At 40.5% G+C, this 16,737-nt stretch overlaps 1 protein-coding gene across 4 annotated transcripts in view; it reads right to left on the reverse strand.

Moving 5' to 3' along the window:
* Positions 1-16,737, reverse strand: part of TMEM44 (transmembrane protein 44) — a 44,414-nt gene that overhangs the window by 7,504 nt on the left and 20,173 nt on the right. For 2 of the 4 annotated variants that reach the window (XR_013158467.1, XR_013158468.1), the window contains 3 exons: positions 13,584-13,742; positions 9,278-12,979; positions 6,393-7,447 (listed from right to left, as the gene is read on the reverse strand). Coding sequence is in view for 2 of the 4 variants with exons in the window: in XM_077117917.1 (XP_076974032.1) it covers positions 7,409-7,447; positions 13,584-13,742 (198 nt within the window). In the remaining 2 variants the exon portion in view is untranslated. Of the gene's footprint in view, positions 1-6,392; positions 7,448-9,277; positions 12,980-13,583; positions 13,743-16,737 lie in introns of those variants that run through there. The other 2 variants (XM_077117917.1, XM_077117918.1) reach the window with 2 other exon arrangements.

Here is a 16,737-nt window from a genome sequence, read left to right on the forward strand (position 1 = left end):
ATTCCAGCCAATTCTAAAGAACAGCTAAGGCAATATATAAGATTCCACAAAGGTTCCATGCACTGAGTAATTTTCTGGAAACTTACAGATGGGTCCCTGCTCCAGATAAGTACTGAAACCTAGCCCAGCCTCTCTAGAATATTAGATAGTTCTGTCTCCCTACCCCATATTAGTGACAGCCCCTTCCAACATGAAAAAGTTAGAATGGCCATAGCCCAAACACCGCTAAAGAGAGGGATAGAAAGATGAAAGGTGTTGGTGGAGTTATACAGAAAAGATAGGGTTTAACAAATGAATATGAATGTTGAATCATTAAATTGATATTTCTTTTAGTCTCCAGTATCTTAGAGCAGCTAGAAATAAAACCCTAAAATTGTGGAATTGTAACCTATATCAAACCCTGAAATATGTTCTATAACAAATTGTGGTGCTGTGCTTGAAAGTTTATAGCTTTTTTGGTATATATGTTATTTTTCACAAAAAAGAAAAAAAAGTCGATTGTGATGATAAAAAAATATTTATTCCTTCTAGCCTCCTATATTCTGGAGCCGGATCACATGGTAGCCTATGAAAAACTCTGGGATCTGTCCTGTAACTTTCTTGTTGAGGGGTGCTTTGGGAACTATTGCTTTTCTATTTCTTTGCTTTGTATAAATGATATTATATATCCAGCAAGACCATCTCAAAATTGATGGAGTGATTAAGACCTTCTCAGATAGGGCCACCAACATGCTATCCAGATGGAGAAAGACCTGGACACCCTGGGGCCCCCTAAGTCAGGGCCATGGCAGTAGAGGTAGGCACTAGAAGTAACCAGAGGGCTGGTAATGTTGGTTGCATGCATCACCACAGGATCAATTTTTTTGTGTGTAATTTTTTTTCCATACCCCTTACCCCTCCCTTTCACTGAGCACTAGCATTTCACTAAATTTATTTTAACATTTGTTCCCCCTATTATTTATTTTTATTCCATATGTTCTACTCGTCTGTTGACAAGGTAGATAAAAGGAGTATCAGACACAAGGTTTTCACAATCACACAGTCGCATTGTGAAAGCCGTATCATTATACAATCATCATCAAGAAACATGGCTACTGGAACACAGCTCTACATTTTCAAGCACTTTCCTCCAGCCTCTCCACCACATCTTGACTAACAAGGTGATATCTACTTAATGTGTAAGAATAACCTCCAGGATAACCTCTTGCCTCACCACAGGATCAATTTTGACAAATATCATCCAGATTACTTTGGAAAGTTGGTATTAGACATTATCACACGAAGAAGAGAAACAAAGATGTGGGATGATAGTGGAGTGGGAAACTCTAGGATTCAGTCCTTTTATCAGAACAACTATTAAAGAAGCAGGAACTGTCTGAAACAACTATTTTGAAACTCCTGAGGTCAGTGTACGGCAGCCAGGGAAGAGCTAGAAGAAGTAGAGGGGACATTCAAACTCCTGTAAAAAGGGGAACTCCAAAGCAAATAACGAGCACAAGCCAAGGACAGGACACAGGCCCAGAAAAGAAATGGAGAACACTGCATTTGCCTTGGGGAGACCTTCCTGATAGGAGAGCTGAACCTCAGGAAAATCTGTCTTATCACCAGCTGGCTACACAATTAAAAAAAACCCAGATATCTCAGGGAATAAGTCCCAGTGTTAACATTTTAGAATATTAAAATGTACAAGTCAAACAAAGGAAAAGAAATGATGGTCTATCTAAAGGAAGGGGATGAAAATTCAGAGAACACCAATGAAGAAACCAGAATGCAGACATACCAAGTACTTTTTTAAAAATGATCTTAAAAATACTCAAGGAGATGAAGGAAAATACAGAGAAAGAACTAAAGGACAGCAGGGAAACAATGAATGAGCAATATGAGAGTCTAAGTAAAGAGACAGAAATTTTAAAAAGGAACCAAACAGAGCTACTGGGGTTGAAGAGCACATAAACAGAAATGGAAAATTCCCAGGAGGGAGTACAGAGCAGAATGGAGCTGGCAGAAGAACGAAGCAGTAACCTAGAAGATGAGACAATAGCAATGAGTCAGGCTAAAGGGCAGAAAGAAAAAAAGAGTTACAAAAAGTGAAAATAGCCTAAGTCACCTCTGGAACACAATCAGTCACACCAACATATGCATTATGGGAGTCCCAGGAGAGGAAAGAGAGTAAGGGGCAGAAAGTTTATTCAAAGACATAATGACAGAGAACTTTCCAAACTTAGTAAAAGACAGGAAGGTGCACATTCAAGCCCAAAGAACACCAAACAGGAGGAACAGGAAGAAAAATAACCCCCCTCATATATTGATCACACAGTTGAATGCAAAGGACATTTGCATAATTATAAGAAGGCTTAGCCTCTTCTTTACAGGAATAAGCTTCACAGGGGCGAGCCCCAAGATTGAGGCCTCAATCTATTAAATTGGTTGTCCCCAGTGCTTGCAAAAATAGCAGGAATTATTGTGAATTACTGATTATGTATGTAGAATGGAATGAGCATATATTAAGAATGTTTGTGTTTCATTCTTATAATTTTTAAATAATTAATAAAAAATTAAAAAAAAAAGAATTTAGAGGAGGTAGAAATCTCTTCAGGAAAGGATCTGAGAGAAGATATAAATTGGGCTGAGCCTTCGAGGTGGACAGGATTTGGAAAAAGGGAGGTTTGGTAAATTTTATTTTATTTATTTTCTTTTTTTATTAGTTTTTTGGGGTTGGTAAATTTTAAAAAGAGGACTGTGATATCTTTTTATGTAGTATTTTTGAGTGGTAATTCAGGAAAGAGAGAAGTCTTTACCAATTCTAAACATAGTTGGAAAGAAAGTTGTGGTCCCAATGGATTTGTAAACAAAGACTCAAGGAATTGTGAATTATTCAGATTGCTGGTAGATCCCAAACTGCTTTCTCTAGGAAATCTATTACTAGATTCTTTCTCCCTATTCTGAGCTTGAGCTCCTATTATGCTGTGCAGTTCTGATCTGATTTGTCTCTTAAAAGTTTGCTTCAGTTGTACACATCTGTGCATTATGGATAAGTCTTTAAGGAGGCTTATGCATGTCTACCAATTATGTGGGAATCAGATGTACCAGATATAATAGTAATAGATGTTATAGTCTGTGATACAGGTAACATAACATTAATTTATAAACTGTAAAGGATGGTAAAGACTAGATGTCATAAATTTGGAAGCAATCTGAAGGGTCTTCTCCTTTTGCAGATGAGAAAACTGAAGCTTAGAGAGATGAATTGATTAACCATGATGACAGAGTGCCAGAACCAGAACCCAGCTCTCCTGATTGTTAACAATGCCTATCATCTTTTCTCACTACATTATTCAAGTGCCTACCATGTATTAAGCACCTGGCTAGAGGCTAAGGAAATAATCCTGAGCAAGACAAATGTGATTCTTTACCTTGAGGAGAGGACAAATAAATAAATAAATAAATAAAAAGTAAACATAAAAAAAAAATAGCAGGAATTCCCCAGGTAGGGAAGTTTATTGTTTCTTCATTTCTACCCAGCCCCTCAAAGGGATTTTGCAAATACTTTTTTATTCACTGCCCAAATTACACTGGGATGTATGGGAGCATCACACTAACCTGTACAAACCAACAAGATCTCATTCCCTATTAAAGATTCCATGTAATTAGAGTGCCAACTAAGAACTTTTTATCTGGTGAAACTTTCAAAATGAGGGAGAGATTAAGACACTGCCAGATAAATGAAAACTGAGGGAGAAGAAGAGATGTTTATTTGGAGCAACATTTATGTTTTTGGTAGCACACTATCTAATCTAACTTTTAGGGTTAGTTTATTTGAACACCATAATTACTTGGAACCTTGACTAGGGAGTGTGGTCTTGTTGATTTGAATAGGTTGGTGGGATACCAAGACACATCCCAGAGTAATCTGGGCAGAGGATCAAAAAGTATTTGCAAAGTCCCCTTGAGGGACTGGGGAAAAAGATAGAAATATTAAACTCCCCCTCCAAACTCCCCCACCATGTGAAGCCCTGATTATTCTCACAACCATTGGAGACTGTCAATCTGATGGGCCAGTCCTTTGATCTTGGGGCTTGCCCTTATGAAACATTCCTGCAAAGGAGAAGCTAAGCCTACTTGTAATTATGCCTGAGAGTCACCCCCAGAGAACATCTTTTGTTGCTCAGATGTGGCCTCTCTCTCTAAGCCAACTCTGCAGGTGAGCTCACTGCCTTCCCTCCTGTGTGGGACAGGACTCCCAGGGCTGTAAATCTCCCTGGAAATGTGGGACATGACTCCAGGGGATGAGCCTGGCCCTGGCATCATGGGAGTGACAAAGACTTCTTGACCAAAATGGGGAAGAGAAATGAAGCAAAATAAAATTTCAGTGGATGAGAGATTTCAAATAGAGTCGAGAGATTGTTGTGGAGTTTATTCTTATGCAGTATATAAACATCCCCTTTCAGCTTCTGGTACACTGGAGTAGCTAGAGGGAAATACCTGAAACTGTTGAATTGCAATCTCGGTTTTTGAAGATGATTAAATAATTATAGAGCTTTTAAGTTATGACCATGGGACTGTGCAAACCTTGTGACTGACACTCCCTTTATCCAGTGTATGGATAGAGGAGTAAGAAAAAAAAGACCAAAGTAAGTAAATAAATAAATAATAGGGGGGAAGAAGGGCATGAGATGTTTTGGGCGTTCTTTTTCACTTTTAGTTTTACTTTTATTCTTATTTTAATTTTTTGGAGTAATAACAATGTTCAAAAATCAATTGTAATCACAAATATACAACTATATAATGATACTGTGAATCACTGATTGTATAATTTGTCTGATTATTTGGTATGTGAATATATAATCTCAATAAAATTTCATTAAAAAAAAGCTGAGGAACGTCATCACCACTAGTCCTGCTCTAAAAGCAATGCTAAAGGGAGTTCTTCAGACTGAAAGGAAAAGGACACTAGACAGTGATTCAAAGAGGGATACAAAAATAAAGGCTTCCGGTAAAGATAACCATTTGGGTAATTATAAATGTCACTATTATTGTATTGTATTGTTTGAATGTAACACAACTTCTTACTTCCTATAGGTGTTAAACTGCAAATGTATAGAAAGTAATGATAAATCTATGGTTTTAGACATACAAATATAAAGTGGTAACAAGTACAACAAAAGGTGGGGAGGACAAAGGGATATAGAAAAGTATTTGTGTATGGTACTGAAGTCAAGTTGGTACAAACCAGATATGATTGTCACATATTTAGGATGTTAAATTTTAACCCCATGGTAATCACAAAGAAAATAAATGAAAACTATATTCAGATAGAAAAGAGAAGGCACTCAATGTGGTACAACACAAACATCAAATAAATATAAAAGTAGGCATTAATTGAGGGACAAAAAAGGTATAAGACTTGCAAAGGCAAAATGGAAATATGGAGAGGAAAGTCCTGCATTATCATTAGTGACTTTAAATTAATTTTAATTAAAAATAATTAAAATAATTCTCCAGTCAAAAAGCAGAGATTTGCAGAATGGATGAAAAAGCATGACCTAATTGTATGCTGCCTGCAAGAGACTCATCTTAAAGTCAAGGATACAAGTAGGTTGAAAGTGAAAGGACAGGAAAAATATACCTTAAGTCAAAACAGTTACAAGGGACAAAGATGTTCATTATATACTAATAAAGGGGTCACTTCAACAAGAACATGTAACAATTATAAATATGCAAAATATAAATGGTAACTTGCTGTTACCAAAGTGAATGAGTGCTTTGTTTGCTTCTTAAAATAAAATATTACTAAATGCAATGTACATCCTTAATTGTATCCTGGAGCAGAAAAAGAACATTAGTAGAAAAACTGGTAAAATCTAAAAGTATACAGTTAGGTAATGGTAATGTACCAATGTTCATTTCTTAGTTTTGACAAATGTAATCACCGTTACATACATTACAGAAAACTGGATAGAGGAATTACTGTATGATTTTGCAACTTATCTGCAAATCTGAGACTAATTACAAAATTAAAAAATGAATTTAAAGCCAGCTAGCTGGATGAATAGATAGATGGGTGGGTGGGTAGATAGACAGATAAAGGAAATAGGCTTGGAGTCCTCCAATTGCATTGAAACAAAAATCATGAAACTTCCATTCCAAATCTTCAGCATCAGTCTAAAATTTAGGAAGAGTGCCCCCTGGTGGACTTAGTACTTGAGATTTCTTTTTTAAATTACTTGAAATCAATGAGGGCAATGTACCTAAAAGGTACACTTGACCTAAATCTTTGCAACTGAGGTTTCCTCCCACACTCTCCTACACACACACACAACCCAAACCACCCCCTGAAAAAACTTAAAGTAGTAGTAAATAATATTTTATCATTTCAAAACCAAAAATACTGATTATAGATTTCAATTGTTTAATTTTCAATTAAACCAAATAAAGATCTTCCATAATTCTACCCCCCAAAGAAAATCTCCATGAACAGTTCATTAATAGCTCTTTCAACATATAATTTGCATTTCTCTACATCCTTAAATGGTCTTCAGGAACATGATTCCATCAACCCTGTGAACCATATTTTAATTCAATTTCGATTCAATGCTTCTAAATTGAGAAACATCCTACAGCTGCTCTCTACAAGACATGTGATAACTTTTCCTTTGTTCCTGTAGAGTCTGGGGGTATTGTCTTAGCCTCTGAGAAAACGGGTCACTTTCTAGGTGTAAATTTAGGCTCTGGGAGTTGGATAGGCCCTCAGACACCATTGTATCTTTTAGAATGAAAAGCTCTGATCCAAGGTCTGGCTTCAGCTTCTTGGGAGATAACAGATCTGTGGAGGGCAAAAACCATGTCTTGAACTTGATTTCTGGCATCTGGAACCTATGAAAATACTCTGGTTCTTTCATCATACTTACATGTATTTTCTTCTAAAATTAGTGTTTTTACAGGCAAATGTACACACACGCACATACACACTTTTTTTTTCTTAAAAGAATGATATGGCTCTAAGGATGGCAAATGTCCAAGGGAGTCTGCCCTGGTTTGCTGGTGCTGGTGCTGGAAGCTGGATCCGGACAGGGAACAAGCAGTCTTGGTTATCAGGAGGCCAAGGCATAGAGGAGCAGGGACATGTGAGCTTGGACTTGTTCTCTTCAGAGTGATCTGGTCTTTGGTTTTGCTCTAATCGACCCCATGCTCATGCTCACACACACATGCACAAATGCACACTTGTGTGTACATACACACACACACACACACGATTGCACCAGCTCCAGTGACAGTCATTCTGCAACATGCAGACTTTGTGCAAATGGCAGAAGTGGCCTCCTTGCAGAATTCGTAAAAAGCTTCTTATCCTAGAAGGGTGGGATCGCTGGGAAGCACAGAAGGTGAAAAGTGACTAAATGCTCTTTTGTCACAAAGCTGGACTCAATCTTTTCTTGATTCCAAGAGCCTAAACAAAAGGAAAAATTTAAAAGGCATTGGAGCAGCATTCTTCAGGCCTCTCACAAAGCAAGTTTTTGTTCTCTGCCAGTTTTCCAAGCCTCACCCTGTGCACACACACACCCGCCTTCTGAGTAGGTAAAAACGAGGTACCTTTACGGTTGCATAGACCTGTGTGTCCAAGTGATTAACACTAGAAATATAAATATTCTTGCAAGAACTACTTCAAAGGTATGATTCATGTACAAAGAGTGTTTAAATCCAGGGCACAGGGGGATCACTGCTATTGCATGCTATGGCTATGTTTACCAGGAAAACATCAGCAGTATCACAGCTACAGCAGGAATAAATAATGGGGGGGAGGGACAAGCGTTAGGGGAGCTTTAGATTTCCTATTTGGTGAGGGTGTGTTATTGGTTATCTTTCTCTTGAGAACAACGAAATTATCTAAAATTGAGAGTGTTGAATTTTGTGGAATTCAACAAAACTGGAATTTAGGCATTATCCATGATGCCTTATGCATGCAGGATGCACTGACTGAGAAGTAGATTGGCAAACGATGGTGCATACATACGATTGAATATTGTGCTGCTACTAAAAGGAATGAAGTTGTGAGGCATGCAACGAGGTGAATGAAACTATGGGACATTTGGTGAGGCAAAATAAGCCAGAAATGAAAGTGCAATTATCGTATGATCTCCTTTAGAAGATGCTTATAGGAAAACAGGGGCCTAGATTGTAATCTCTTATAGCAGACACATTTAGCCTGGAGTGGTAATTATTATTTTCTGGATTTTGAGAGGTTGTTTTATATACCTATAACCTGGTTTTTAGAGATAAGAACAAAGCTTATCAGGTTGGAATCAAGGTAATTCAGAACACAGGGGTAAGGAAGACCTTGTCTATATTTTAGAACCTCACCTACTCTCTGAGACCAAAGGAAGAAAGGTTTATTTTGTCTGGAACCTAAATTTTCTGTAGACATAATCTAACTCAACCTGTCTGGATGGCTTATTTAAACAATTAAACACAGGGAGCCCAGATTAAGAATGAGGGCCCTTAATCCTGTATAGTTGAAGGTAATGCCTGGATACATCCTAGAATATATCGAGCAGATAATAAAAAAGTATTGGCAAAGTCCCTTGAGGGATGGAGGAAAAATATGGAACTATTAGACTTTGCCATCAGGGAATCCCCTGACACTGTGTCAAACATTAGAGACACCCAAATTATAGGCCAAGCCCTTGATCTTGATGTTTACTCTTGCGAAGCTTCTGTAGGTAGGGGAGAAGCTTAGCCTACCTATAGGCATGTGTACGAGTTACTTCTGGAGGAGCCCTTTTGTTGCTCAGATGTGGCCTCACTCTCTGTAAGCTCAACTCTTCAAGTGAAATCATTGCCCTCCCCCCTACGTGGGACATGACATCCAGGAGTGAAAATCTCCCTGGCAACATAGGAAATGACTTCCAGGGATGAGTCTGGCCTTGGAACCATGGAATCAATAATTCCATCCTGATCAGAAGGGGGAAAAGAAGTGTAACTAATAAAATACCAGTGCCTGAGAGAGTTCAAATAGAGCTGAGAGGCTACTCTGGAGGTTGTTCTTATGCAAGCTTCAGTTAGACATTGCTACCTATTATAACTTGCCAAACCCCAACCAAAACCATTCCAGCCAATTCTATAGAACACATTGGGCAATATATAAGATTCTACAAAGGCTCCATGCACTAGGGTAACTTTCCAGAAACCTGCAACCTCCAGATGGGTCCCTGGACCAGATAAATTCTGAAACCTAGAGGGCCCAACCTCTCCAGAACATCAGATAGTTCCATCTCCTTACCCCATATTAATGACAGCTCCTTCCAACATGAAAAAGTCAGAATGGCCATAGCCCAAATACCCCTAAAGAGTGGGATAGAAAGATCAAAGATGATGGTAGAGTTATATAGAGAAGGTAAGGTTTAACAAACGAATATGATTGCTGAATCATTAAATTGATATTTGTTTTAGTCTCCAATATCTTAGAGCAGCTAGAAGCAAAAACCTAAAATTATGGAATTCTAACCCATACCAAACTCTGCAATCTGTTCTATAACTAATTGTTGTGCTGTGTTTTGAAGTTTATTGCTTTTTTGTATATATGTTATTTTTCACAAAAAAGTCAATAAAAAAAAAATATATATATATATATATATATATATTACTTCTAGCCTCCTATATTCTGGAGCAGCTAGAAGGAAAAGTCTGAGAGGATGGTATGGTAGCCCATGACAAACTCTGGGATCTGTCCTATAATTACATGTTGAAGAGTGCTCTGAAAATTGTTGCTTTTTTCTTTCTTTGCTTTGTATATATATTATACAATAGAAGAAAAGTTAAAAAAAAATACCTTTAGAAATCAACTGTGTACTCATTAGACGGTGTGCCACCTGCCCCTGGAGGATGAGGCCACACCTTAAAACTTTGCTCTCTCCGGGCCTCTGGTCCCCACCAGTACACTTTGGGGCTCACTAAGCTTTAGTAAACATACCCTTGGATGGCTTTCCTGGAGTGGGGATGATCTTGTGTTGAGTGAGGGAAAGAATAATGGATTCACAGGCTGTAGCACACCTTGGCACTTATGGAGATGGCCAGAAAAGCGAAATGATCTCTACAGGATGCGGGATCTCTACACTGAGGCTATCTCATTCACCTGAACCAGTCCAGCCAGCAAACACTTGAAGGAAGGAGGAAAATAATCCAAGTCCTCATTCCCCCTGAGCTCCCATGGCCTCATCTGCCTCTGTCCTCAATCCTTCCCAAGTTCTGACATCACTGGATGTCGATAAGACAAGGCTCTCCCTGAGAACAGAGAGGCAGAGCACAGGTGAATGGAAAGAGTCCTGGGCAGAGACTCATTTTCTCTTCTGTAAATTGAGAATAAATGGATATTAGACCTTATTTTAGTTTCCTGGGCTGCTCAAGCAAATACTATGAAATGGTCAGCTTAATCAAGGGGAATTAATCCACTCACGGGTTTGAGGCGATAAGAAAGTCCAAAACAAGATGCCACCGAGGCCATGCTTTCTCCCCAAAGACTGTGGTGTTTGGGGGCTGGCTGCTGGCAATCCTTGGTCCTTTGTTTGTCATATGGCAGTGTCTCCTGGTCTCTTCCTTCTCTTCTGGGTTCCAAGGATGGTCAGTTTCTGTCTGCTCCCTCTGTGGCTTTCTCTCTCTCTCTCTCTCTACATTTGAATTTCATCCCGTTTATAAAGGATTCCAGTAATAAGATTAAGACCCATCCTGATAGAGGTGGGCCACACCTTAATTGAAGTAAGCTCATCAAAATGTCCTACTCACAATGGGTCATATCCATAGGGATGGATTAAGTTTAAGAACATGTTTCTCTGAGGTATGTATAGCTCCAAACCAGCACAGGCCTTGTCCTGCATACCTCCTTGTGAACCAGTACCTGCCGAGGCAGTGGAGTCAGTAGTTAACATTAGAGATTTCAGAGCTGGGTTCAAATCTCAGGTCTGCCACTTATGATGATACTGATGATGCTGTTTTCTTGGGCACATTAGGTAAACTCACTGAACTGCAGCCCCATTTCTAAAAAGCAAAAATAACAACCACACCAACCTCAGAGCTGTTAAGGGTTAAGGGTAAAACAGGCTTGTAAAGTAGAGCACATACCATGCCTGGCACATGACTGCACCCTGTTATTATTTAGCAATGAGTTCTGTTCTTTTTATTAATGGATCTAAACCTACTCTGTAAACGAGAGTGCTGTGGCTACAATGTACTGTTGAGGCACTATTCATTCCTCTACCTTCCTGGTACATCCCAGGAAGTAGGAGTTCATGACAGTCAATACACTAGAGGGACGGTGCAGTGAGAAATTCCCCAAGAACACGGACAATCACTCTTTGAGAGTTAAGTTACAAAATCGTAAAGTGCCACCAAAGAGAGAAGACATCATCTTGAAGGCAAAACAGGTTCCCAGGCCCACAGACCTTGATGGCAGGCAGCTAGAAAGCATTCACTTACTGACCAAAGTGGTCAAATAGACAATGGGGCCTGTGGTTGAGGCAATGGGACACCACTCAGCAGAGTCCAGGGAAGGGGCAGGGCAGGTATCAAATGGGAAGGCATGTGGCTGGCGTCGGTTGATCCTTATTCCTGCTTCCACTGCATCCAGTTTCTGATGTCAGTGGTTTCCTCTCTAAGCATCTGTGGGCCTTCACTTAGCTCCTCCAGGACAAACTTGGGGTTCTGGCTTGCTTAGCATCTCATGGGAAGGCACATGGAAGCATCTGCTGGGTTCTGCATCTCTAAATATCTGTCTCTGTCAGTTCTGAAGTAACTGCTCTTGAAGCATCTGCATGTTTCATTAAAATTTAAATTATCTCTTTATAGAACCTCGGTAACTGCCATATGCAATGTACAGATGTTTTGGGGACTGAAGAGGGATCTTCTGGGGAATGAATTGGGTGGAGTAATTGGGGGAGTGGGGCTGGGACAGCAGAGCTACTAAAATACATTCCCTGTGGGAAAGCATCGGTGTCTATGTGCCTAATTTAAGAGTGTGACCTCTTGCCCTTGGAATTTCCATATTTAAAAGGACTGGGGATGAGAGAATCACCCGTGGCCAGGTTGGAGGGGCCAGGTGCCCAGGTGAGGGTGGAGGAGGTGCACACGCTGACCCGGGTGGGGACAGGCTGTGAAGGGCCTGGGACACCACACTGAGGAGCCCAACTTCATCCCCCAGATCAATGGCCCTTGGTCTTTCAGATTTCAGAGTAGGCAATCAATTCAGCAAATGTGGGGACTCACTTACAATGGCTATTAAAACCAAAATCAAAAGCTCAACACTAACTCCCATCATTCCACAAAAGGGCACTGCTATGAGTTGAATTGTGTCCCCCCAAAACATGTTGCAGTCCTAGCCTCTAGCATCTGCCAACATGAACTTCTTGGGAAATAGGGTCATTGCCGATGGAATTGGTTTAGTTAAAATGAGATCACACCAGAGGAGGATTAGCCCTTAATCCAATAGGACCGTGTCCTTAGAAGAAGAGGAGAGGAGACAGAGAGGAGAATGCCATGTGAGAGCGGAGCCAGCGGAAAAGGGGAGAACATGGAGAAGGAGGCTGTTATGCCGCCCCAAGCCCAGGAACACCTAGAATCGTCAATAACTGCGGGAAGCTAGGAAGAGGCCAGGCGTTTCCTACAGGTTTCAGAGGGAGCTGGGCCCTCCACGTACCTTCATTTCAGCCTTGGAGCCTCCAGAACTGTGAAACAATACACTTCTGGTGTTTTAAACCACCTTGTTTGCGGTACTTTTTAATGGTAGCCTTAGGAAACTACGCCAATCTCTCTCTCTCTCACACACAGACACACATAAAAGAACAAAACTCAGAATGAAGGACAGCCCTTCCTCCTACTAGCAGACAGCTGGCAGGCGTCTGTTGGCGCGCGCGTGCGGACTGCATGGTCCTGGCTGTTCTCAGGTTTTCTCACAAGCAGAAACTTCCTCATAGAACAGGGCTGGGAACCAGACCTGTGGGGCGGAGGGTGACAGGACAGCTCAGACCTGAGTGTAAGACCTGTTCCTGGATCTGAAGAATGGTGTTTTCTTTTTTTTTTCACAGATCCAAAAATTTAAAAGGAGGCACAGTGTATAAACGCACCGGGGCACGGTGCCCCCACAGGGTCCAGCAGTGACCGAGCCCCTTTGCTGGTGGCGTGTGGCTGGTGTTCTTTGAGAGGGTGCCGGGCTCGGGCGAGAGTGGGGCAGAGGGGGGTCCTTTACGGTCAAATGGGTTTGAGAAACACTGAGATTTTTAAGAGTTTACTATTCATTCACTTATTTCTGCAGGACTTGAATGCGCAGGTGACTTTCCAGGACTGGACTCGAACATGCAGCTTTTACAAACGAAGCTGACGGTGGAAACCTCTTAGGCGCGGCGCGGTTTGGGAGGCTGGGGGGCGGGCTGTGGCGCCCTGCACAGTTACTGAGCAAGCACAGCCTCCCCGCACCGGGTGGCCCTGGGCGCAGAAGCTGCCCGGTGCGGTTGGGGAAGAGCAGCGACGCCCAAGGGGGCACCCGGTAGTGCGGGTGGGCGAGGACAGCCCGCCCCGCGCAGCAGGCGCCCGCCGCCTACCTCGAGGTCGGAGTTGACGGAGGAGGCCTCGGAGGAGCTGCCGGAAGACACGCGGGCCCGGATCACCCGAACCGGAGGGTACGAGGGGGGTTCCTGCAGGGGCGCGTCTCCAGCGTCCGTCTGTCCGTCGCCAGGCAGCCTGGTGGCGCTGCGGCCTGCCTGCAGGGGTGGAGGAGAGGATGACGGAGACGGGGGTGGGGGGAGGTGGGGAGAGATGCTGTAGTTTTTTTCTTAATTTTTGAATACATTTATATGCCCCGATATTCAAAAGGCTTAAAAGGGTGTCCCGTGCAACACCCTCTACCTCCACCCTCATCTCTCAGCCATCCAATTTCCCCACTCAGAGGCAGCCAATCTCTTATGTATCCTTCCAGGCAGTCTACACATATACACACCAATGCATATATATATATATAATATAATATGTATGTGTATATATAATACAATGTATTATATATATACCCCATTTACATAAATGATCGACTGCTCTACAGTCTCTTCTGTACCTTGCTCTCTTTTTTTTCACTTAAAAATATACCTTAGAATGAAAAGGCCCCTGACTCAATGGTAGGAAGTATTTGGAAACCACATATCTGATAAGGGTTTCATATCCAGAATATACAAAAAAAAAAAAAAATCCTACAACTCAGCAATAAAAAGGTAAACAACCCAATAAAAAAAAGGGCAAAAGACATGAATAGATATTTTTCCAAAGAGGAAATATACATGACTAAAAACCATGTATAAAAAATGCTCATCTTATATCACCTTGTTATCCAAGATGTAATGGAGAGGCTGGAGGGAACTGCCTGAAAATGTAGAGCTGTGTTCCAGTAGCCATGTTTCTTGATGATGATTGTATAATGATATAGCTTTCACAATGTGACTGTGTGATTGTGAAAACCTTGTGTCTGATGCTCCTTTTATCTACCTTGTCAACAGATGAGAGGAACATATGGAATAAAAATAAATAATAGGGGGAACAAATGTTAAAATAGATTTAGTTTGAAATGCTAGTGATCAATGAAAGGGATCAGTAAGGGGTATGGCCTGTAAAATTTTTTTTTTCTGTTTGTTATATTTTTCTGTTGTCTTTTTATTTCTTTTTCTGAATTGATGCTAATGTTCTGGGAAATGATCATGATGATGAATATGCAACTATGTGATGATATTGTGAATTGCTGAGTGTATGTGTTGGGAATGTTTGTTTCTTGTAATTTTTTTTAATTAATAAAAAATTAAAAAAAAATGCTCATCTTTGCCAGCTGTGAGGTTGGAGGCTACGTAGCCCAGAAAGGATCACGTTCTTTTAACCCATTTCTGTGAGTGCAGACCTGTTGTAGGGAAGACCTTTTGATTAGGTTATCTCAACTGAGTCTACCCGGGGGGGGGGGGTGTCTTAGTCTTCTTACTAGTCCTCTATAAGAGGATAAACACCTATAAAAGCTAAGAGATAACTTAAGAGCTCACAGAAAAAAGCTGAGAGAGGTCCCAGAGAAAACAGAGAGGAAGCCACTTCAGCCAGAAGCTGGAAGCAAGGCAACCCAGGGAAGAAGGACCAGCAGATGCCAGCCCTGTGGCTTCCCACATGACAGACATGTCCCAAACGCCAACAGCCTGTCTTCAGAGTCCAGGTATTGTCCTGTTGATGCCTTGAGTTGGACATTTTCGTGGTCTGAGAACTTGTAAATTCTCAGCTAAATTGTTAGTTAGTAAATTCCCACTGTATTATAAGCCAACCAATTTCTGGTATATTGCATTCCAGCAGCGTTAGTAAACCCAAATATTAGCTATTTGTGAAATGCAAATCAAAACCACAATGAAGATATCATTTCACACCTACTAGAATGGCTGCTAATAAACAAACAGAAAACTACAAGTGTTGGAGAGGATGTGGAGAAATACGAACACATATTCACTGCTGGTGGGAATGAATGTAAAATGACATAGGTTCGAATATAGCAATCCTGCTACCTGGTATGTACTCAGCAAAAATGAAAGCAGGGACGTGAACAGACATTTGCACGCTGATGTTCAAAGTAGCATTATTCACAGTTGCCAAAAGGTGGAAACAATCCATGTGTCCACCAACCAATGAATGGATAAATAAAAGGTGGTATATATATATATACGATAGAATATTATTCAGCTTTGAGAAGGAATGAAGTCCTGAAGCAAGCAAGATGGATGAACCTTGAGGACATTATGTCGTGTGAAATAAGTCAGACACAAAAGGACAAATATCGTATGATCTCACTAATATGAACTAATTATAATATGCAAACTCACAGACATAGAATCTAGCATATAGGTTTCCAGGAGATAGAATGAAGCTAGAAAATGGGGAGTTGTTGCTTAAGATGTGCAGAATTTTTAACTAGGTTGAATTTAAATAAGTGGAAACAGATAGAGGGGATGGTGGCATATTATTGTGACTATAATTAACAGGGCTAAAAAGTGTGTGAATGTGGTTGAATGGGGAAGTTTATGGTCATATATGTCACCAGAAGGAAAGCCAGAGGATAAAACATGGAACTGCGTAACTTAGTAAATCTTGTGGTGGACGATGACAGAGATTAACAGTACAAATATAAAACATTTTTTCCACAAACTAGAACAAATGTATGAAACTATTATAAGGAGTTAATAATAGGGTGGTCTATGGGAAAAAATGCACATTTTGCAAACTATGGACAATAGTTAAGAGCAATATCTTAATATTTTTTCATCAACAATAACAAAAGTACCACACCAAGGCTAGGGATCAATGATGGTGGCTGGGGGGGAGGGGATAAGGGTATGAGATGTTTTATGTTTTTTTCTCTCTTTTTCTTTTTTCCTGGAGTAATGAAAATGTTCTAAAATTGATTGTAGTGATGAATGCACAACTATGTGATGATACTGTGAGCCACTGATTGTATACTTTGGATGGATTATATGGTGTGTAAACATAAAAAAACATTTTTTAAATATGCCTAAGGAACAAAAAAAGAAAAAAAAAAGGGTGGTGAAATGGTGGCTCGGTGGCAGAATTCTTGCCTGCCATGCCATAGACCTGGGTTTGATTGCCAGTGCCTGCCCATGCCAATAAGTAAGTAAATAAATAAATAAATATGCCTTAGAGACAGCCTATATCAGAAGTGTTCATTTTTGT

Source organism: Tamandua tetradactyla, chromosome 10 (genome assembly GCF_023851605.1).
Source record: "Tamandua tetradactyla isolate mTamTet1 chromosome 10, mTamTet1.pri, whole genome shotgun sequence".
Taxonomy (NCBI): Eukaryota; Metazoa; Chordata; class Mammalia; order Pilosa; family Myrmecophagidae; genus Tamandua; species Tamandua tetradactyla.